General features: G+C 40.5%; 1 protein-coding gene and 1 long non-coding RNA gene across 2 annotated transcripts in view; one reads left to right on the top strand and one right to left on the bottom strand.

The window, feature by feature from the left end:
• Positions 1-22,988, top strand: part of DLC1 (DLC1 Rho GTPase activating protein) — a 356,025-nt gene that overhangs the window by 76,053 nt on the left and 256,984 nt on the right. The window contains exons 3-4 of the mRNA XM_043546178.1: positions 8,646-8,795; positions 13,848-13,988. Of these exons, the coding sequence (XP_043402113.1) occupies positions 8,646-8,795; positions 13,848-13,988 (291 nt within the window). The remainder of the gene's footprint in view (positions 1-8,645; positions 8,796-13,847; positions 13,989-22,988) is intronic.
• On the bottom strand, positions 4,123-20,921 carry LOC122465748. The gene is made up of 3 exons (XR_006290779.1): positions 20,910-20,921; positions 19,751-19,756; positions 4,123-4,192 (listed from the first exon to the last, which is right to left on the bottom strand). It is a non-coding gene; the product is annotated as an uncharacterized LOC122465748 (long non-coding RNA).

Genomic DNA, 22,988 nt, shown 5'->3' on the forward strand with positions numbered 1-22,988 from the left:
TAAAACCAGTACTTCCCAGAAAAATATCTTGTTCGCTTTTGTCTTTCGGGTTTCAGTTTATAAATTAGGGAAATATTTTCCATGGCTAATTTGTTTTAAATATTGTTCAGTTAGATGGTTCAAGCTATTCTTAAGAAAAATACTATGATTTTTTTTAGCATCTGGACCTGAAGTCCTTTATGTGGGAGAAAATATAGGCAGTGCTATCATTTTCTCAGTATGTGGAAATGCTCTCCTTTGGAATCCATATACCATTTCCTCTCTCCTAAAAGGATGAAGAATATGGCCCCAGTATAGTAGTATGAGATATAATCTTCAGTGAGAGAGTCTCAGGCTTTTACTCAAGTTTATCTTAGCTGTACATTGCAGTGCAAAAAGATAAAAAATATGTATCTGATTTATATAACTGCTTGTAAAAAATCAACAGATAGTTTTGAAATAGGATATATTGCATTATCCTGAGCTCTTGCTGTCAGTTCAGATGAATGCCTTCAAAGTTTATGAAAAGAGATTTAATACCTTTCCATTTTTGAACAGGATATTTTTTAGCAGCAAAAGACAAGGATGAGGAATTTAATGTCATATGAAATGTATAACACTAATGTAAGATTTTAGGCTCAGTCCAACTGGCTGCAGATCAAAGATACTCAGAGAAACTCAGCCAACTCTTTTCCTAAAAGGTCCCTTTCTTTTCTGAGTGAGCAAGCTGGTCTTTCCATACCTACTGTAAGTCTGCCTCTGAAATCTAAAGGTCTGTTCTTTAATGAAACCATAAGCATCTAGCATTGTAGAAACCAACAGGATTTGACTTTTTTATACTTTTGACTCAACATGTCTGATTTGTGCAGTTAAGCCCACCGAATGGTGGTTAACTAGCCATTCGTAGATTCAGCTGTACAAATGTAAGCATGCAATTTGTACGGTGGTGTAAAAAATATTATTTTTGGATATGCAAGTGAGCCTCTACAGTTTACAAATCTGGCCCTAAAAAAATTTTTTTTTTTCTTAAATGCAGGATTTCCCTGACAGCCATTTTTAAAATACGGATCGGTCTTATGATGAGAAATTTTGAAAAAGCTCTACAACTTCATATTTATCTTCTACTTTCACTAGCACCTTATGGAATATTTTAATTCAAACACAACTACAATTATGAACAGAAATTAATGAAGTGCCATTTGTGATGTAAGATCCTTTTAACATTTATTATTGCATTTGTTCACTTACTAATTTTCAATATTCAGCAGCTCGCAGTAAGTTTCCCATTGGGTTATAAAAATTAGTGATGTTCTCCTATACTTAGCATTTTCTTTCTTTCTTTTTTTTTTACTACATCATGGATTGGTTTTGAAAAGAAATATTCTTTGGGAGAATTTTGAGAACAATTTAGTAAGAATTATCTTACTAAAACTGATCAAAGATCCATTTAGTCTGGTATCTTGGTTCTAACACCATATTCTTATGAGGGATGTATAAAATCCTTATAATGTACAGTACCTAAAGCATTATTATGGAAGGACTACCCAAGGTTCTATAATTAAGGTTGCAGCATTCCCAATAGCAAGTGTTCAAAAAGCATGAGGCAGCCCCCTGCCCAAATGAGATTGGCTTAAATATCATGAGGTTTTACAAAAAATACTTATTATTTTTTATTTGTTTACAGGTTTGAGTCTCTAGAGTGTACTCACTTCACTTTGTTTGTTTGTTTTTGTTTTCTCTGCAATCATGAGGACTAGAAACGTTTTATTTTTTAAAATGAAGGTTGAGATTCTCATGCAATATCTTGATTCCAGCAGCTAAGTTTTCAGAAAAACTCTAAATATCAGGAGACTCATGATAAAATTGAAAGAGTTGGTAACACTGACCTGGTTGTGTTGAGTTTTGCACGTGAAGCAGGCATCCCCCCCACCCCCAAGCATATGTCTGCTCTTTGAGCTGGGGGTGTGATTCCCAGCTCCAGGGAAAAATACATTAAAAATAGAGCATAGCTTCAGCCGTGCAAAGTATGTACTCATCCAGGCTAGGCAGGTACTTGGGGCAGGTTAGTCCTCCTGCTGCTTACACTGACATGGCTGCATGCCAGTTCAATCAGAAGTAGCATCAGTATGTCTCCTCAAGCTGGAATTTACACCTCCATCTTAAAGTGTGGACATATCTAAAGAAAAACTACTGTGATTTTGGGTACAGAATTAATTTTCTGAGAATTTACAAGTAAATTAGTTAATTAATTTGGGTTAAAATTTAATTGAAAATGAGTCATTAAAAATTTGGCTCTTGGTGTCAGAATGTTTCCTAAATGTGAATTTATTTAACAGAATAATACAAATGCTCCAGCATTCCCCTGTGGTTAGAAACTCACTGAAATCTCATTTATAGGCTACATTTGAAGTCTTTTTTCCCCAGAGTTATGGGCCTTTTTCCCCATTATATTTATAACAGAAAGGTTTTTCTTTGCCGAGAATGACAAATAGTCTAGTACTGAGATTCCATGAAGAATTGCCCTATTTCAAAATGGCTGTCATCTGTTATTGTTCTCAGTGGGACTGAGGCCACAGGCTGCTCTTAACAAAGATGGCTGCTAAATTCACTCTCAGTAGAAACAAAGGAGTGAGGGTGTCTATTTTCAAAGATTCCTAAACTGAGGGCAGCTGTATCTTAGTCATGTGGAAACTTCAATGGGAGATAGCAGAGGACTTTATACACCAGCCTCTTCTGATGGATAAATCCTTCATCATGAAAGTTAAAGGCAAAAATTGCCATTAATCCTAAATATTTATTTTAAAAGGTTCCCTGTGCACCAGATCTATTCAGGAGAAAGGGTAGGAAGGTGTAAACTAGGTAGGTGGGGGGCGGGGGGGCAGGCCTTCGGCAGAGAGTGGGAAATTTGTGTGTGTGCGTGCACTGAGGAATGTGGGATGCACAAGGAAGTGCAAAAGTGGGGTGTGTGGATATGTGTACACACAGAGGGAATGCAAGGAGTGCAGGAGAAAGGAGGAAATGTGTGTGTGGGGAAATGTGGGACACAGCGGAGTATATACTTCAGCTGTCTCCTTCTGCTCCAGTGAAGCAAAGCAGCTGTAGAAAACCCATCTTAACTGACTAGTATTTTCTGACTGCTCTGTACTTAGGGTTGCCAACTTTCTATGGGCACAAAACTGAACACCCTAGCCTCGCCTCTTCCCCAAGGCCCCATCCCTGCTCACTGCATTCACCCTCCCTCAGTGGCTCGCTCTCCCCCAACCTCACTCACTTTCACTGGGCTGGGGCAGGGGTTGGGTTGCGGGAGGGGGTGAGGGCTCTAAATGGGAGTGGGGGCTCTTGGGTGCATCTGGGGATGAGGGGTTTGGGGTGCAGGAAGGGGCTCCAGGCTTGGGGGTTGGCCTGAGGAATTCAGAATGTGAGAGTGGGCTGTGGGTTGAGGCAGGGGGTTGAGGTGCAGTGGGGGTGAGGGCTCTGGGGTGCTGGAGGGGGCTCCAGGTTTGGGAGGATCAGGGCTGGGGGGTTGGGGTGCAGGAGGGGATACTGACTCTGGGGTGGGGCTGGGATGAGGGGTTTGGGGTGCAGGAGGGGGCTTTGGGTTTGGGCGGGCTCAGGACTGGGGCAGGGGGTTTGGGCTAGGGTGGGGCCATGGGCTTACCTCAGGCGGCTCCTAGTCAGCGACACAATGGTGCTAAAGCAGGCTGCCTGTCTGTCCTGGCTCCATGCTGTGCCCCGGAGGCGGCCAGCAGGTCCGGCTCCTAGACGAGGGGCGGGGAGCAGGAGGCTCCATGACGCACGCTGCTCTCACCCACAAGCACCGCCCCCCAGCTCCCATTGGCCAGTTCCCATCCAATGGGAGTGAGGAGCCGGTGCTCAGAAGGGGGGCAGCGAGTGGAGCCGCGTGGAGCCCCGTGGCCCCCGTGCCTAGGAGCTGGACCTTCTGGCCGCTTCCAGGGCACAGAGCAATGCCCCAGGACAGGTAGGGACTAGCCTGCCTTAGTGCTGCAGCACCGCTGACTGGACCTTTAACGTTCCGGTCAGTGGTGCTGACCGGGGCCACCAGGGTCCCTTTTCAAACAGGTGTTCTGGTCAAAAACCGAACACCTGGTCACCCTATGAAGAGTTGCCAGGTGTCTGGTTTTAGACCAGAATACCCGGTCGAAACGGGACCCTGGCGGCTTCAGTCAGCACCGCTGACTGGGCCATAAAAAGTCTGGTTGGCAGCACAGCGGGGCAGACAGGCTCCCTGCCCGACTCCTTGTGGCTCCCAGGAAGTGGCCGGCATGTCCCTCCAGCTCCTAGGGGGCTCCATGCGTTGCTCTCGGCCTGATCGCTGGCTCCACAGCTCCCATTGGGCAGGAACCACAGACAATGGGAACTGCATGAGTGGTGTCTGGAGATGGGGGCAGTGTGCAGAGCCCCCTGGCTGCCTCTCAACCTAGGAGCCAGAAGGACATGTCACTGCTTCCCAGGAGCCACCTGAGGTAAGCGCTGCCCAGAGCCCACACCCCAAGCTCCTTCCCACACCCTAGCCCCCTGCCCCAGCCCAGAGTCCCCTGCCCCACCCCGGAGCCCCCTTGTGCACCCTGAACCCCTCATTTCTGGTCCCACCCAGGAGCCTGCACCCCCAACCCACACCCCATACCCCTCCCCAACACCCTGCCTCAGCCGAGAGCCCCCTCCCACACTCCAAACCCCTCAGCCCCAGGCCAGAACCCCCTCCTGCACCCCAAACCCTTCATCCCTGGCCCAACCCCAGAGCCTACACCCCCAGCTGGAGCCCACACCAACCTCTGCCCCAGCACAGTGAAAATTAGCGATAGAGTGAGGGTGGGGGAGAGTGAGTCATGGAGGGAGGGGGGATGGAGTGAGCAGGGGCATGGCCTCATAGGAAAGGGGCAGGGCAAGGGTGTTCAGTTTTCTGCAATTAGAAATTTGGCAACCCTATTTGTTCTGCTCCACAGCAGACGGAGATATATATAGTAAAAGTAAAAATAAAAATATTAAAAGTTATTCAATATTTTCAAGTCTGTAAAAATATCCCAGGGTAATATTCCCTTTTGGGTTTCATGTTTACTTCTTCATGTATGGAATTTTAAATTTGAAAAATCAGGGAAATTCCCAGGAGAAAACTTCACTAAGGTTGAGAGCACATATCAAGGTAAAATACATTAAAGGGCTATTGCAGTTATCCCAAACCCAAGCATTGTAAACATGGAAAATTCAAAATTAAGATTACACTTAAAAGAAATCCAAATGTATTAAGCTATGTAAATGCACAGATAAGTAACCCTGTAGTGACACAGAATAGAGTGTTTAATGGTGGGAAAAGAAAATGTGTCTTTAAAAATCAATTTAATGTAATCTGGGACCACACACTGAAATGCCTTAGTCATAATTGTATGGTTATTGCACGGTTTCACTACATGGCAGCGTTAGGGGGCCTTTTCATACTTGAGCATGTTTGGATTTCTTTTAAGTGTAACCTTATCTCTGAATTTCCTAGGCTTCTAATGTTTGGTTTGGGGGTATTTGCAACATCTGATGGTTTGGGGATAAATACAGTGTGTTTTAGCCTATATTTCTGATATATATGTTCATACTTAATTCTTAACATTGTTTTTGGTTACACCAGATAAGATAAAACTTAAAAGGACTATAAATTGTAATACATCATGACCTAAATTGTTCTCTTTCTGGAGTCAGGGAGGAATTTTGACACATTGTAAAATAAGTTCCCTGACAATAACCATGTTAAGACTTGCGTTAACTTTAGAATACATATCACTAGTTTAACTGATTAAGGCAGGTGTCCTGTGGCGGGTGTTAAAAGGAGAAGTATATGGCGTGTAGTTAGACAGCTTCATAATGCAAACACACAAGGGGGCCAAATTAAGGTGCACAGACAACCTTAATTCTAGCATCTTCTAACTTTTGAGAGCTTGACTTTGTAGCCTTCATTTTTTTTAATTGTAATATACCTGACAGCTACTGGATATTACAATCATCTTGAAAATAATTTGAAATTGAGAAAAGATCTGTAGGGTGGTGGGTGAGGGGAAGGAAATATTGTCACTTCAAAAGAAAAGAAATGGATTGTTGGTGTCTTGCTAACTTCAGATAAAAGCACAAGTTGGTAACAAAATCTCAGAATATACACGAGGGAGATATGGAGAAGACAAATAAGCCGTAAAAGGCTTGGATAATATCAAGGCTAAAATTGTTTAAACATACACTGAATAAATATTATTAGAGGATTCACCTATCTTAATGGATTTCCAACTCAAGAATAGCTTTTTTTTATGGTATACTTTAATTTTTGTTGGTATAATTGTTAGGCTTTTGTGAAAGAGACAGAAAGCAATGATAGATATATACAATGAGTCATGTTCAAGTGCAGTGCAAATGGAAAAGTCTGTTTGTTTTTTAAAAAAAACCAAACAAATGAAAAACTCGTTTGTATTTAAAAACTTGTTTTTAAAACAAACAAACGAAAAACTCCTCATCTAGGATGCTGTTCTGACTCCCATTCACAGGAGTACTGCAATAATACAGTACTTACAGGCCTAAATATATTTTTGTTTTGAAAAGGGTCCTAGACCCAAACCCTCATCCCCTGCATCAAACCTAATTATCCTTTCTGGATAATAATAATTAGGCTTATTATAACCATAATAATGCTTTGCCACCTCTTAATTATAAGTGATTCCTCTCCACCATTATCAATCCACTTCATGAAAAGCCAGCCTAAGGATTTTGGGGAGAATTTGTGAGAGGATTGTTTGGGATAAACTCCAAATCTAACTGATTCATTGTACGTAAAACCTCTATGTGTGTGCATGATTATTAATGCTTTCCCAACCCCCACCACTCCTCACCTCTTGCTGCAGAAATACAGCTCATTTGCTTTTTCCTTTCGAGTTTCATGATTGTTTGATATTGGTTTACATTTTCAGTGCTAAGATTCCAAGGAAGAGGAATACAAATGTATTTTAAAATAATCAGGGGATCTTGTGGGATGCAGGCTTCTCTGGGCCCCATAGGGAGGTTCTGCTTCTGTGGCAACTGTGCTCCCCTCTTTAGGCAGGGGGGTTGACTAGTGAATCAGCTTAGTCATAGCAATACCAGTCATGCACAACCCCAATCACCCACACAACGGTATGGTGGAGCTGCCGGGGAGCCACATAGTATGTGGAGGACTCCTCACCTCCCTGTGCAGCAAAGCCTGACCTGTTCCAGTGCTTTCTGCATCTATGGAGGTTGGAGACACTATTTGTCCCCTAATGTACCAAAGTCCAAAAACATCAACTACAACGAAGAAACTGAGAAGTTTTAGCTGCAAGGGTTCAACTTAGTAAAATTCTACCGTTATCATGGCTTGCCATGGGGCTCTCCACTAAAGCTGTACAGTTAACGTTCACTCTAAACTCTGCTCATGTTCCCCAGGAGGCTCTCACAGCTCAGGGATCCCTTCAGCAAGTCTGGCCAGAATTTTAAATTGTAACAAAAACTGAAACAAGAACCTGGGTTTTGCTTCTCATTATGAAAGTCTTACTCAGCTGTCCCATTGACTAGTTAACACTCTACAGGGGTGCTGGTTTGTATTTATTCTTCTTTAATGCCCAACAAAACATTCACTGATTAGTCTCCATCTCCAATAGTTGAGAATATATAGGGCTTATTTTCCAAGAGCTACAGGGGAGTTTAGCACCATAACTCCTTTACCTTCAGTGAACATCATCCAGATAATATTTTTCATAATATTTTAAGGACCTAATCCAGCCCTTGGGTGCCTGTCATTGGAATCCAAAGCAAGTACAGAAGCACCGGGCTCATGTGTGGTTTGTCTGTGCCTATGCTGGTTTGGGGGTTCACTCTCCAAGCTTCTTTTAAAGGAGGAATTATAACTCTTCTCTTTCCATCCCCCAACAAAGGAATGTGTGAGAGATTCTGGGATGGGAAGCATATGGAGTTTCCTGTCCCCTGTGCCGGCATCTATAAATACAGCCTGTATTTTATTACAGGACAGGGAGATTTCATGTATAGCAAGATTTTACAGCCAAGACAAAAACTCTTCAGACAATTGGTTTTCTAAATGCATTGGTAAGTCCCTAAGGTACAGCAGCAGCATTAATGGGTGCCACTGTCAAAGGACTTTCAGAGACAGCTGAAAAATGGGTTTCTGTGGATTTTTTCCCATTTCTGTCACACATTCAAAAATATGCCACTTATATTTGTACATATTTTACTTTGTTCATCACAAGGAAAGAGAACCTTACTTCAAATAAAACTAATTAACTGTGGGGGTAGGGGTTTGGGAAAGGAGGATAAGTTTAGATAGCCCTTCTGAATGGGAGATTACTCTTGAACTGGAGAAATCCCCACAGTGCATTTATGTCAAAAGTATTGTACATGTTCTTTCCTCACACATTCCAGTACAAGATGGATATTAACTATGTGTACCAAATGCTTAACTGGCAGTAAGTCAACCTTTTCTGAGTGAACAGCCCATTGATAATACAAAACATTTTTCTTTTTTCCCTCAAAAAATGAGAGTTTGCTGCCTATTATTCAATGACTTTTTGTCAAATTAGGGAACAGAGAGCTTTTTATTCTTTCCATGAAGTGCCCTTTCAGATTCAGTAATTGTATGTTCTGTTCCTCAGGAAATGAGAGAAGATCGAGATCGGTCACGATTGGACTCCATGGTGCTGCTAATTATGAAACTGGACCAGCTAGATCAGGATATTGAAAATGCTCTCAGTACAGGCTCTTCACCATCCAGCACCCCAACATACAAACGGAGGCATATACCTGTGAGCCTGTTTGCTAACTCTTTCTTTTTATTCAAATTAGATTTATTTTGTTTCATTAATTCATTTCTCTTCCTTTCTATGTCTCTCTCATTTCTTTGATCAGCCTAGCACTTGCAGCTTGTACTTTTCTGTGAAAAGAGAGCTGATATGTGGGAGAATTATGAAAATATCCCAGATGAAAGAATGGGAGAACAGCAAAATTCAAAAGGTGTCAGGCTGTTTCTATTACCTCTTATTGCTAAGACAAATTAAAGTGGAGTTAGAATCAGAGTAATGTTAGCCTGTGAATATATGCACATTCCACTTGATTTGCAACAGCTAGAGTTGAAAATGTAATTAGTTACAGTTTGTTTTGTTCCCAGTTGTGGGGTCCAGAAATTTTTCAGCAGGGAGCCACTTCTGGGCCACTTTTGAAATCCTCCTCTGTTAGAATAATATTCCAGCATAATCCACAATTTTTATTTAGCTAGAGAGTCTTTTGCAGAGGACAGTGTGAAAGAGGATAGAGCAGTTCACTAACTAATGAATAAATTGTTATTTTAAAAGATTTGTTTAAACAAGTAGATGTGAGGAATATGACCATCTTTTCAAGTGGCTTGTTTGGGATGTCATAATGCAGGCTTTCTGCTCATCTGAACCATCCCTACTGCAGCCATTTTGCAATAAAAATAAGCAATCTTAAAGAAACATGTTCATTTTATCCAGTGTTTGGAATAAAACTTTTTTCTAACAAAGTCATCTTCATTATTTCCGTACAGTCCAGTTAGTAATGTGTAGGGAAAAAAAACAGCTTTCTATTTTTGTCTGAATCTTAGCATGGTGGCCAGTTGAAGAGTATGTAGTTAATAATATAATACAGTTCATGTTTGTATTCTGTTACTTAGCAAAAAGTTTGACAGCATATTACAGTTAAGCCACTTAAAATATAGAAGTGTTGAAATACCCCCAAATTATAAATATTTGCTTATCTCTCAGTAGGGGCTGCCATAATGTTCACTATTTAAAATAATAATAATGCTTATTGAAATACTCAACTGGGGATTTTTTAACTCATTCTTAGAAGAAACCAAATCCAAACAGAAAAAGAAAGTACAACACAAAACAACATAGCTACTACATATCTCTGAAATCTTTAATAGAAATGTTTTCAGTTTGAATGAGAGAATTTTGAAGATTTTGACTGGCTGTTAAGTGTCTCCTGATGTCACTTTTCTTTTTAATTTTATTTCTCTTGTTGAAATTACGTTGCACTCAAATCTTCAAATTGCATAGAAAGTACTCTGAAATTCACTTATGCTCAAAGGTGCAATTCATCCCTGTGCAAAGGACCTGCCCAAAGTTCATGCACCCACTCAAATCCCACTTAAGCCATAGGAAAGTGGGTTTAAGCAGTACATGAGCTTTTGTGCAGGCTCCCTCTGTGCATGGATGAATTTCACCCATGATGCTCAATCCCACTCCCCATGCAGACACTGGCATAAAATCCCATTAACAATAATGGAGTCAAAGTGGAATCCAAAACTCCCATTTAAATTAGTGAGTGTAGAAATAGGGCCCCAAACTATAAAAAAAAAAATTACGCTCTATTCCCTTTAAATATAGCTGGCTCATGAATTTTCAAGGAGTTTTAACTGTATGGAAAATTTGAAGGGACATTAATAAGTCATTTTTGAGCTAAAAGGAGACAGAAATAAAAGTCCAAATCAAGGCAATTTTTAATTCATTGTAACTGAAAAGAAAGCATGGCGTATGTTCTTCAAACTTTGTGTAAACTTTCTCCTCTGCTTTCAGAGTCAAGCAGGGAATTCTGCAAGACCACTTTTGCAGGCCAAAGTTGCAGTCTATTAAGACTTTATAATGGCAACTGGTTGAAAACTTAACTATTGGCAGGCTGCCTATTCTCCATAAAAAACTTGTATCAGTGGGATTGCTTAGAGGGGGGAAAAGATGAGGGATGGAAATTAAGAAGTGTTATCTAGAATATTCTGAAAACAGGAAAATGTTTAATTCATTTCAGATATAAAGTACGTGTTGCCTTGACAATATAGATTCCAAGGCCAGAAGGCACCATTGTGATCGTGTGGTCTGACCTCCTGTATAACACAGCCCACTGAATTTCCCAAAAATAATTCCTAGAGCATATGTTTCAGAAAAACATCCAATCTTGATTTAAAAATTGTTAGTGAGGTAGAATCCATTATGACCTTTGATAAATTGTTCCAATGGTTAATGACCTTCATTGTTAAAAATTTACACCTTATTTCCAGTCTGAATTTGTCTAGCTTCAACTTCCAGCCATTGGATAATGTTATATTTTTCTCTGCTAGGCTGAAGAGCACACTATTAAATATATGCTCCTCATGCAGATGTCGAACAGAGATGTCACTAGAATAACTGTTTAAGGCCAATGTTGCCTCTTATCTTCATAACCTTTTCAAACTGCTTTATTTTAATCTTTTAATCTTTTAGGGACAACTTGTGTTCTTAGATATCACATGTGTAACTTTCACTGATTTCCTTTAGACTGGAATTTGCATGTCATAGAGGAGAATCTGGCCCTTAGTGTTCCATGGGTCTCAGGGGTTCTCATTATAGTGGGTTTAATATATGATACGATAATGAGCTATCCATAATATCTATCATCCTGCTTTGCATTCTACAGCTGACAGTTGTGGGGAGCCTGTTGGAAGGCAGCATGTAGAAAGCCCCAAATGACGACATGGTATACTTCTACTAGCCAAGAAAAGAACATGAGGCAATGGGAGCACCTAGTGAGCTTTCCAGAGGTGGCTAAGTGTGCTCATTCTAGTATGGCCTTGTAACAAGCTCTTTATAGGCCTAGCAGTGCACCTCTTGGTACCTGAAAATAATTATGCAATGATAGATATTCAGAATGCATACAACATTGTCACAGGGTGGCTGGCCCCTTTAAGAGGGAACAGGGTCCAGGGCACCTGTGACTCATCAGCTCCTTCCCAACTGGGCTTAGGAGTAGGCATCTGTGCCATATAAATGGACAGAGGCTGAGAGAGTGGGGAATCAGGAGGAAAGGGGCAGGTGAGAGCTGGCTGGGAGAGACAGAAAAGAGCAGGTGAGAGTTTCCTGAAGAGGGAAGGAGAGAAACAGGAGCAGTAAAGGACAGCTGAAAAAAAGCCATTAGGAAGAACAAAAAGTGAAGGAGGTTGCTAGTGAGGACTGGTCACAGTTGGGGAATCCCTACTGAGTTACAGGCAGGCTTGCGCAGAGGTCCCTAGGAACAAAGGGAAGAACCAGCCTGATTCAGAGAAGCTGAGCCCAGAACAAGAGGGTTAATAATAGAGGCTGGATCTCACAGACTGCGAGGCCCGCGTGAATGGAACACTGTGGGAGGCTCTTATGCAGCAAGCCTAAATGGAGGTCTGTGGGAAGCTGAGCCCAGGAGCAAGAGGTTGGTCCTGGAGGGAAGTTCCATGAACAGGGGCAGGACTCACAGATGGAGAGCCTTCTCACAGGAGATGTGACTTGGGGCTACTGCAGAAGTGGCATGGGAGAGAAGCGAATCTGGAAATCTCAGGTGGATGGCCCAGAGCAGGGGTTCTCAACCTTCTTCTTTCTGAGGCCCCCCTACATGCTATAAAAACTCCATGCCCCACCTCTGCCACAACAACAATTTTTCTATACATAAAAGCCAGGGCTGGCATTAGGGGGTAGCAAGCAAGGCAACTGGGGCCCTCACAAAACTAAGTTGCTCAGGATTTGGGTGGCAGGGTTCGGGGCCCTAGGCTTCAGCCCTATGTGGCAGGGCTTCAGCTTTCTGCCCAGTGAGTCTAAGGCCAGCCCTGCTTGGCGGACCACCTGAAACCTGATTGCGTCCCCTCAGGGGGCCCCGGACTCCTGGTTGATAGCTGCTGGCCTAGAGGGTGGAGCCCTGGAAAAAGGATAAAAAGAGAATTAATTGGAGATGGACTCTTGGGAGGGAGAGCTGGAAATGACATCCAGGGAGGGGGCATGGAAAACTGCTGTGAACCTGAAACACATTACTATACATACCCAAGTGCAGTATAATATGGTGCAGCCCATTTGTCTTAGATGACTGAAAGCTTGATCCTGCACTTAGATACACTCACTCATAGCTATCAAATTGACTCACCCGCATATGTGTCTAGAAGAACAGTAACTAATTTTACAAGATAATTAGTGATAACGCTTGCCTTCAGAATGAAAAGCATTAGCTGAGCCTTTAGAGGGAGACAAAATATGAAATACTGGATTATTAGCATTATTCTGATACTGTTTACATGTTATCACTGATTTCCTATGAACCTTGGTGCCTGTGAGTATTGTACAAATTTTATAAGAATCTTGTTTCCAAAGCAATTATTATGTTTACATTGTCTCCGCTAGATGTTACATGGTATTTTTTAAAGGATGTGTTTATTTCCTCAATACACTATTTTTGTTACATTCTTAAAATGTGAATATAACCTCTGGCCTAAAAAGTGAAGGCATCTTAACCAAAGACTACATTTGGCAAATGCATCCCATACTAATATAACTCCAAAATAACAAGAAGCTGCGCCTTTGAATTGCACAAACTGCTAAATGATGATGTCACCTCAGCTGTATAACGATTTACAGATGTTCACTGAGCTTGGAAATGCTTCCAGAGACAGAAGGTGGGCACAAAACCCAAGACACACAGGAAACACTAAACATAAGAAAATAATGCCAGACTTCTACAACTGTTAGATGATTTTTTTTTAACTTTACACCCTCCCATTTAGGGGAATAATAGCTTTGATGTTAGTGGTGATTTATAATTTCAGCACAGCAGCTAATGCAAACCACCTTCACTGAGAAGAAGGAAAGTGAATGAGTGCACATCTAAGGAAGGAGAGAGAACAAGGGGATGTTTGCTGTTACCTTACAGAATTAAAAATATATTATATTTGGATGTGCCTAAATAAACACTTTGTTATTTAGTGTTATTTATATTCTGTGAATAACATAGTACCCTGCATTAAACAGTTCCATTTTAACATGTACTAAAGAGATTTGTACCATTTTTGACAGGATTTGGAATCTGGCTCTGAAAGTGGAGCAGACGTCATCTCAATAAGTCACTCCCAAACACACTTGCCTCCTAATATCCATGCTGGTGCGCTAACATCTCCATATCCAATGGCTGGCTCTGGAGCTAAACCCAAGGCTGGGGTGAGTTTAGAACAATGCTAATCTTATCATATGTCCTAATTATTGGACAGAACGGATAGAATTGATGTGCCACATGTCATACAGGCTGTAGAGCAGTATACAGTCCCTATCAATGTATTGAAAGCTTTGAAGTTGTCATAGGTTTCCCTTAACGTGTTTCCTAAAATGCAGGATGCATCGCAAAATGCACGTTGTGGCGTAGAATTCTTAGATAAACTAGAGCTTTGGTATTTAATCTGGGACTATGTGCTGATAATTGTTACAAGTTTGGCTTTCATGTAAAAAGACAAACCATAATGGAGATACAGTGTTTGACTTTGGAAGATAAGATTTACAGCAACTGTAAGGAATATCTTTCTGTGGGATTCAGATTGTGATAGCATACGTTTACATAGTGTTTGTAGAAACTCAAGATATACAAGGGAGCTCACTAATTGGAGTGGCTGTCATCACAGGTCATAATGTTATATGGCGGTACAACGTTGCATCACCTCGTAGTAACAGGATGTCAGCAAGGAGAAATGAATGAAGGGGACCCACAGAGAATAAAATGATCTGAAATGATTTGTGTGTGCAATGTGCAAAGCAATCCTTAGTGTTCCCTGCCCCCATTTCTCCCTAGCTGGAGAATCTGTACTGATGCATATACACACAAGAATGAGAGAGTCTAAGGGAGCGTACCTTGGCTAGTCTCAGATACCTGATGCAATTTCCTGTAATTTAGATGACTGACATTTCAGAAAAGAGATTTTTTTGCAAAATCCTTGTTAAATATTGTTTGCCTTTCTCCCCAAAACATGGTGAGGTGGTGGTATCAAGAGGTCTTCTTCCTCTCTACCCCTCAGAGTGAGAGGGATCTGCTGAAGGCACAGACTTTCATTTAGATGACGACAGATGGATAAGGGCCTCAGAGTTGGGACCCATCTTTTCACATTCAGGTGCTGTTGCAGTTCCACTTATCAGAAAGCCTATGTACCCCAGAAACTTTCAAGCAAGGCACCAGCTCCTTCTGCTCTTCTCACTTCTTCAGATTCTTCTGCCGGGTAAATCCTCACTTCATCAACCAGAGAAGTCTAGGCTTCTCTAAACTCTGTCAGTGCTGGCACAGAACCAACCAGAGAATCTGGGCACCTTCACCAACTCTGTGGCAGACCCTTCCACTTCTCCCCACTGCTACACCCAAAGGTAATTGGGCTGGCAGAAAACTTGGGCCAAAACCTAGAAACAAAAAGTGAACCTGGTATAAAACAACAAACTTATATGTGTAAAAATAAGTATATCAATGCGTACTGCGCTGTAATAGCAAGATAATTAATGGCTCTTCATTGCTGCAATTATGAAGGTTCCAATAAACATGTATGTGGATTTAGGATTCTGCACGTGTGTAAAAATAAATTCCCATGTAATTGATCATTTGAACCAGTGCATAGCTATAGCAAATAGAGGGCTCTGCACTTTGTCAATAATTGCATAAAGTACAGCACAAGCTCTTGAGCACAGTACAGTTGTTGGGAGGATGCAGTCTGAATGTCCCATTTCACCATCCCCCTGTTGAGAAGAGCAAGCATCAAAGACTCTCAAAGGTAATAAACATTTTTTTCATTTAGATTTCAGTACTAATATTTGGGGGTCTTTGAACAGCTAGCTTTCTGGTCAGCAGTGATGCCATGGGATAAACATCAATGGAGCTAGGTATGGTGAAATGTTAATTCCCCGTTTAAAAGCATTTGTTCTTTGATGACTTTGCCTCTGGGTTAATGCTGGATGTATCTAAGTAGTTCTTTTTCTTTGATGTCCGTTTTTAATGTGTACTTTTTGCAATGATTCTGTTTTTTCTTTTGCTGTGAAATAATTTTAAATATTTTAAAACAGTGTATTAGAGGTGTATATTTCATATACATTTATAGAGTTGCAGCAGTCACTCCATATGTAAGATTGATTGTAAGTTTCCATTTATTCAACTCAATTTTCAAAACCTCCCCTAAGTTTCCTTAAATGAAATCCCTCTTCCTGAAACTTCATGCTGCATCTCATTCCAGGGTTGAGGGATTTTTTTTCTGGGAAGATTAGTAAATACGATCATACCAAGAGCTCTCAGATACTATGGTGATAGATTAGATAAATAAACAATGGATCCAGTCCCTGATTATTTTCTCCCACCCTTGCCATGTGGGAAGAAGTACAACCCCCAATAGTGCCAACCTCTACCAGGTATGCTCTCACTGTGGGTCTTGTACTTTCAGGACGTGCTAGCTGGGCACCCTAACAGCCAACAAGCATAGTGCTGATGCATACCATTGCACCAGCTGTCAGCTCACTGAGAGGATTGCCCCTCATCCTGCAATCACTGGTTCTTAAAATCTGCTTTCTTTGAATCCCCAGCTGGGGGAAATCCACTGCCTCTCATCCTCACATCCTTTGGTCCCAATGTTAGTCTAATATCTAAACACTGACAAGGATATCCATCGCTAGATGCTGTTAGCAAGATGCTTAGCTGGCATGCTCCATCCCAAACTGCACAGAAAGCAGTTAGAGCCAAGTGTACATGACTCAAAGGAACAATTTGGCATTGGTGTGTAACAAATATGTGTCCAACACCAGCTGGTTGAACCTTCCCAGAATAGTCACCAGGGATGTCTATGTGCAGATGGTCTCCCCTGTGAAATCACTGGTGAAATTGCTCGTGCTGGCTGTTCTATCTATGGAAGTGAATGTTGTCATAATTTGTTTTGTTATGGTAGCTGGCTGAGAATAGCTTTATTTTATATCTTATTTCCTGCTGTGGAAACTTAGTGAACTCTTTTTAATGGGGACTATTTAAAAGGATTTATTTCCTTCTGGAGTAGTACTATTGTAATGCCTTAAGGATTGCAGGTGTTTATTTTTAGTAGGTACTGCTATTTACTAACAGTGTGTAAACAACAAAGTATGGCTACAATTAGTTACTGAAAGGAATGGCTAAAAATAGCAGATATATTTTATGTTCAGTTTATAAAACATAAAATATACCTAAACATTTAACTCTATTATGGTCTTGCTATGCCCCTAAAATGAGGAAACCAACACATTTAACTATGATATATATTAGAAGCATATAAAACTACTAAAAATATTAGAACTAGGGATTTGGGTGTTGATCAACCACATCAGATTGTATGGTCACTCTTTGATAAGAGACAAATCCTGCTCTTAGATGCATTCAAGGAACTGACTTCACCAAGGACAGCCTGTATATTCAAAGCAATGCATCAAAGGGAGAATAAGGAGAGGAAGGATGATACAATGGCTATGGCAGTACCCTAGGACTTAGGTACAAGACCCTGCTCTGCCACAGATTTCCTGTGTGACCTTGGGCAAGTCACTTAGCCTCTCTGTATCTCAGTTTCCTGTCTGTAAACAGTGTGCTGTGAGGGAAAATACATTAGAGATTGTGAAGTGCTTGGATACTTTGGCAGTGGGGACCATATAAGTACCTAAGACGGACCAAAGCCCATAACAAGTACAGACATTGGTCTACATCTGCTTTATTATGACAGAGTACCTGAAAACAGAAGTTGGTTTTTAGGTTTATTTCCTAGTGGTGGAAGTTGACTTATCTACTGACCTTTGGGGGAAAAAAGGCTAGTTTTACTTTTCATGGGCACTTCCTTATGACGTGTTAGATATAAATCCTTTCACTGGCAGAGGTGTTAAAAACAATCTTTTCAAGATCAGTAATTGAAAAAGTAAAAATCTCTTAATTTCTTTAGCCACACTGTATAGGCTGTCCTGGGCTGTTGCATAAATACTGTGCAAAAAATTTAAGATATATTATATTTTATAACTTATATGTGTAATATTATGATTTAAGGGATTGATACAATCAATTGAAATAAATAAGAAGTTATTGGCATGGCAAGCTATACAAATGTTACCAAAATATAAAAGGCAGAACCCGCCGTTACCTGTCAGAGGTAGATAGCCCTATCTTGAACAGAATGTATCTATACAATCTGTTTGAGGTTTTTATCCCATGTCTATTTGTCATTACTGTCCATTCCTGATTCAATAGCAAGTTGCTATGTTGGGTGAAGCTGTTCCTGCCATTGCTTTAATTACAGTGTGATACTTCAGCCTGGGTGACTTGAAAGAGAACAAGTAGAATAATAGCATTCAGATTTAAATACCATCATTATAGGAATATTCTTGCCCCTCCATGCTAGAGTGACTATAGTGCTGTGATGGCAGGGATCAGTGCACCAGAACTTTATATATCATGGTGAGGACTTAGATCTTAACTTTGGATAACCCAGGTTTTTAAAAGAGATTTTAAAGTGATTGTTTATTCCTAGGCTTAATGGGTTTTTAATTTGCTTTTATTTGTAGAATTTAGTTTGTTCTACTCTGTAATCTGCTAATAACAAACAAAAGTGAATAACCTTTTAAAAGTTTAGAAGAACAGGTTTCCCTTATATATCAATAAAAGATTTTCAAGAAAGTTGATTGAATTGTCCACACCTGTGTATAAAATGACTGCTACCAAGAGGGATTTTACAGCTAACTGGCTGGTTGAGTGTCCATAAAAGGGAGAGACCCCTCCCCCCCGCATCATTTATCACAGATACATACAGACTTCAGGAGGGCTCCCACTAGGCACAGGGGTCTACTGCACAGATCTCCTCGCAGGATCAGGGCCTAAGCCTGTGTTATCTGGATGAAGTATTTACAAACTCTTCATTAATCTACATAATAAGATATCAGAAATGTCACTCTGAAACCTAAAATGTCTGAGTCAGTGTGAGGTGATGGAAGCAGTGAGGAGAGCTCTTTTTGTTCAGAATATCACCAAGTTAAATCATCACTGGGTTTTGCAGCCTGTTACTATCCATTTTTTAAGTTCTCAGCCATTTTGACTTTACAGATTAGATCCGTGATGTGTACAGCTAAAGTAAGAGATGTATCTATGCTATGCCTGGAGTCCCATTGTGATATCAGAAGTAACTCAATCATCAGCCGGATTTTACAGCTAATTTGCAAGATGCAATTTCATTGTATGAGGGAGACTGTACATAGGGTGGATTACTTGGCCTAACTGCCAAGCCCATATATCCAAATGCCACTTGCACAACTGAACACAAATCTCCCAGCACAACCCCGCATAGACACAAATCAACACAACCATCCACATAACAACACAAACAGCAATAACCCCAAACACACACAGCCCCTCAGCACAGCGCACACCCCTCATTTGCCATCTGGACAACTCCACACAACTCTCTCAGCACAGCCCATACAACAATTCAACACAACCACACACACTATCATAGAATCATAAAACTGTTGTGTTGGAAGGGACCTCAAGAGGTCATCTAGTCCAGCCCGCTGTGCTGAGGCAGGACCAAGTAAACTTGGACCATCCCTGACTGGTGTTTGTCTAAGCTGTTCTTAAAAACCTACAGTGACAAGGATTCCACAACCTCCTTTGGAAGCCAAGTCCTGTGTTTAACTATCCTTATAGCTGGAAATATTTTTGCTCACCTAAATCTCTTGCTGCAGAATAAGCCCATTATTACATATTCTACCTTCAGGGGGCATGGAGAACAATTGATTCCCATGCTCTTTATAACAGCCCTTAATATATTTGATTACTATGATCAGGTCCCCCCTCAGTCTTTTTTCCCAAGATTAAACATGCCCAGTTTTTTCCCAGCCTTTCCTCATTTTTGTTGCTCTTCTCTGAACTGTCTCCAATTTGTCTACATGTTTCTAAAATGTGGCACCCAGACCTGGACACGATACTACAGCTGAGTCGAATGCTGACGTCGAGCAGCCCAATTGCCTCTCATTTCTTACATATGACATTCCTGTTAATACACCAAAGAATACTAGACTTTTTTGCAACTGCATCATATTGTTAACTCATATTCAATTTGTGATCCACTTTCAACCCCCAGATCCTTTTTTGCAGTACTACTATCTAGCCAATTATTCTCCACTTTGTATTTGTGCATTTGATTTTTCCCCCTTCCTAAATGTAGTAGTACGTTGCACTTGTCTTTACTGAATTTCATCTTCTTGATTTCAGACCCATTCCCCAATATGTCAAGATCATTTTGAATTCTAATCCTGTCCTTAAAAGTGCTTGCAACTCCTCCCATCTTGGTGTCATCCACAAATTTTATAAGCATACTCTATTCCATTGTCCAAGTCATTCATGAAAACATTGAATAGTACTAGACCCCTGTGGGACCGCACTAGATATGTTTTCCCAGTTTGAGAGCAAATTGATAACTATTCTTTGAATACAGTCTTTCAACCAGTTACGCACCCATCTTCTAGTAATTTCATCTAGACCACATTTCCTTAGTTTGCTTATGAGAATGTTATGTGGGACTGTGTCAAAAGCCCTACTAAAATCAAGACCCCACTAGTCCCCTGTGACCAAGTGCTGAGAGATTGAGATTGAGCCAGCACTCTGGTCACTATTAGCACCAGTTAGGTTCCCCAGAGAAGGCCTGATTATTCAGAGCTGTGCCTGATTACTAGGCCAGACTGGTTAGGAGGTTAATGAGCTGATTAGTCCATTAACAGGCAAGTGGCTTAAAAAGAGCACAGGAAGGAAGTTCTCAAGAAGGAATGGGGGGAGAGACAGAGAGAAGGAGGAGCAGAGCAAATAGAAGAGCCTGAGTTTTCTGAATAGAGACACCTCAAGCCCCTGTCCCAGAAGAAAGCTGGTGCACAGTACAAAGGAGGAGATGCATTGATTCGTATAAGTGGACGGACTGAGACAGTGTAAATAAAGTACATGCCAGTGTTTACTAGCAAGAAGGTCTCAGAGCGGTTTGTATTTGTGGAAGAGGTGGGGTACAATAGGCATGCCCCATCATACCCCCAAACATCACTCTGAAGCTTAGAATGTCTCTTGAGTCAGTATGGAACAGTGGAACTGCAACAAGCATGGTTAAGAGTTCTTTTTGTTTAGAATACCACCAAGTTCAGTCATCACAGGGCTTCATGATCTGTTACCATCCAATTTAAATTCTAAGCCATTTTTGGCTTTTTTTCACACACGTGACTCTGCAAATTACACCCACGTGACAGCACTGGCTTTCAGCTACTAATAAGCATTAAAATTCATAAAACAGATAAGGAAAGCTCAAAAACCTATTCAGTGAGACATTTTTGTAAATGAACATTTAAACATTCATGAATATTAATTCATGAACTGTCAAGAAATTTATGCTTCTTCCATGAAAAATAAGCATCCAAGAGATATGTATATTGTAAGACCAGACTTCACTGTTATGCTGCTTGTCACTGTTGCCTTGTACCTCAAGAAATGGAGTTTAAATGATTCTGCTAAATCCAAGGAAGTCCAATCCTTTCCCAGCCAAGGAATTCTTTGATGAACTTGATGAACAGCTTTCTGTTGTGCTATCAATTCTCATTAGTTTAAAGGACCAAATTTCCAGGTGCATTTAGGCATCAAACAACTGTTTTAGAAGTCACTGTCTCTTTGTTACTTTTTAGAAAAAAAGATTGGCAAGATCACAAAAAGGCAAAATAAAGACAATCAAGAACAATAGAAATGCATGTATTTATATTTCATAGTATCACTAAATTTTCATACCAGTTGAACAGCTCACTGGCCCATGGCCCTTCTGGTGTTACCATGTTCAAGGGTCAAAAATTCACAACGGGAGCATCAAGAAAGAAATAGTTTTGAAAAATTGAAATGTCAGGAGTGCACAATCACACAGAACATGTGGGTGAAAAGTCTCCAGGCAAATCTCTGATTGTGAGCTGTGCCTGTCGGATTTGTGTCACTCTAACATCATACCATTATTCATTCCAAATCTTACACGACCAGGGTGGCTGAGCTTGGTATAAATGCTGTAATAAATAATAACTGTGTTAAAATGCATTCCAATATAATGTTTCTATTTTTATCCTGATACATTGGGTAAATTCCTGAAGTTTTATTTACCTTTTACTCGGTACTCACTCAGACAGAATTCTCATTGAGTAAATAAGGTGGATGGTGGGGAGAGAAATGCTTATTATCTTACTTGTTAACTGACTGAAAAGTACGGTCCCTTTAATAATTGAAAGAGAGTTTTGACTGATTAGAAGTGGGTAGTGACTTCAGGATTTGGCCCAGGAGGACTGGAATAATATTTTCTACCGTCTTTCATTTCCACACAAGATTATCTTAGAAAAGGGGGTGGGGGAGACAATTCCATATCAGCTGTCCTGTTTCAATACATCAGTCACCTACCATGTCCATTTACTATGTCATAATAGTTGTCAAATATGTAGCAGTGAACTACTGTGATCAATTATGTGCTTCTTATATGTATCTCTCCTGAAACCCTTTCCTTTGATATTTTTTTACCTTAGTCCCCAAAAGGAATTTGTGCACTATTTGTTTGAGTATAACTTCCTGTATTAATTCATCAGGATTTCTAAATGCAATTTTTTAAAGCTGGATGAAAATGAATGTTCCTAATACTCTGCTGCCTTAACGCTGTGTAATCAGCTGCTTTCTGAAGTATGTAATTCAAAACAAATTTATGAAATCTCCAAATATATGTTATCTGAGCTCATTTTAATGCAAGAGAAAAATAAACTGCTGCTGAGATTAGGACCAAAAACCCCAACCCAAATTTGACATCTGAGACTTCTACACTGCTCAGGGATAATACATGACTCAGAAACTTTCAGCAGACTGGGAAACAGAAGCTTGTATTTGTGAAAACCAACATGGCAATAGAATGTTTGCTATAAAATATAGGTCCTATATAGCCTATAGGATACACAGACCAAGATTTTACAAAATGAATGCCTAAAGTTAGGTTTTTAAGACTATATTTTGGTGCCCAAATAAGTAACCTGGTTTTCAAAGTGTTGAGTATGCAACAGCTCCTGTTCCCTTTCAGATACCCAGTCTTACCTGAAATGGATGTGTATTTATAAATATATGGATATGTTTATATGTTTTTTATTTTTCTTTCAAAC

The sequence above is a fragment of the Chelonia mydas genome, chromosome 4, assembly GCF_015237465.2.
Source record: "Chelonia mydas isolate rCheMyd1 chromosome 4, rCheMyd1.pri.v2, whole genome shotgun sequence".
In the NCBI taxonomy this organism is placed as follows: domain Eukaryota; kingdom Metazoa; phylum Chordata; order Testudines; family Cheloniidae; genus Chelonia; species Chelonia mydas.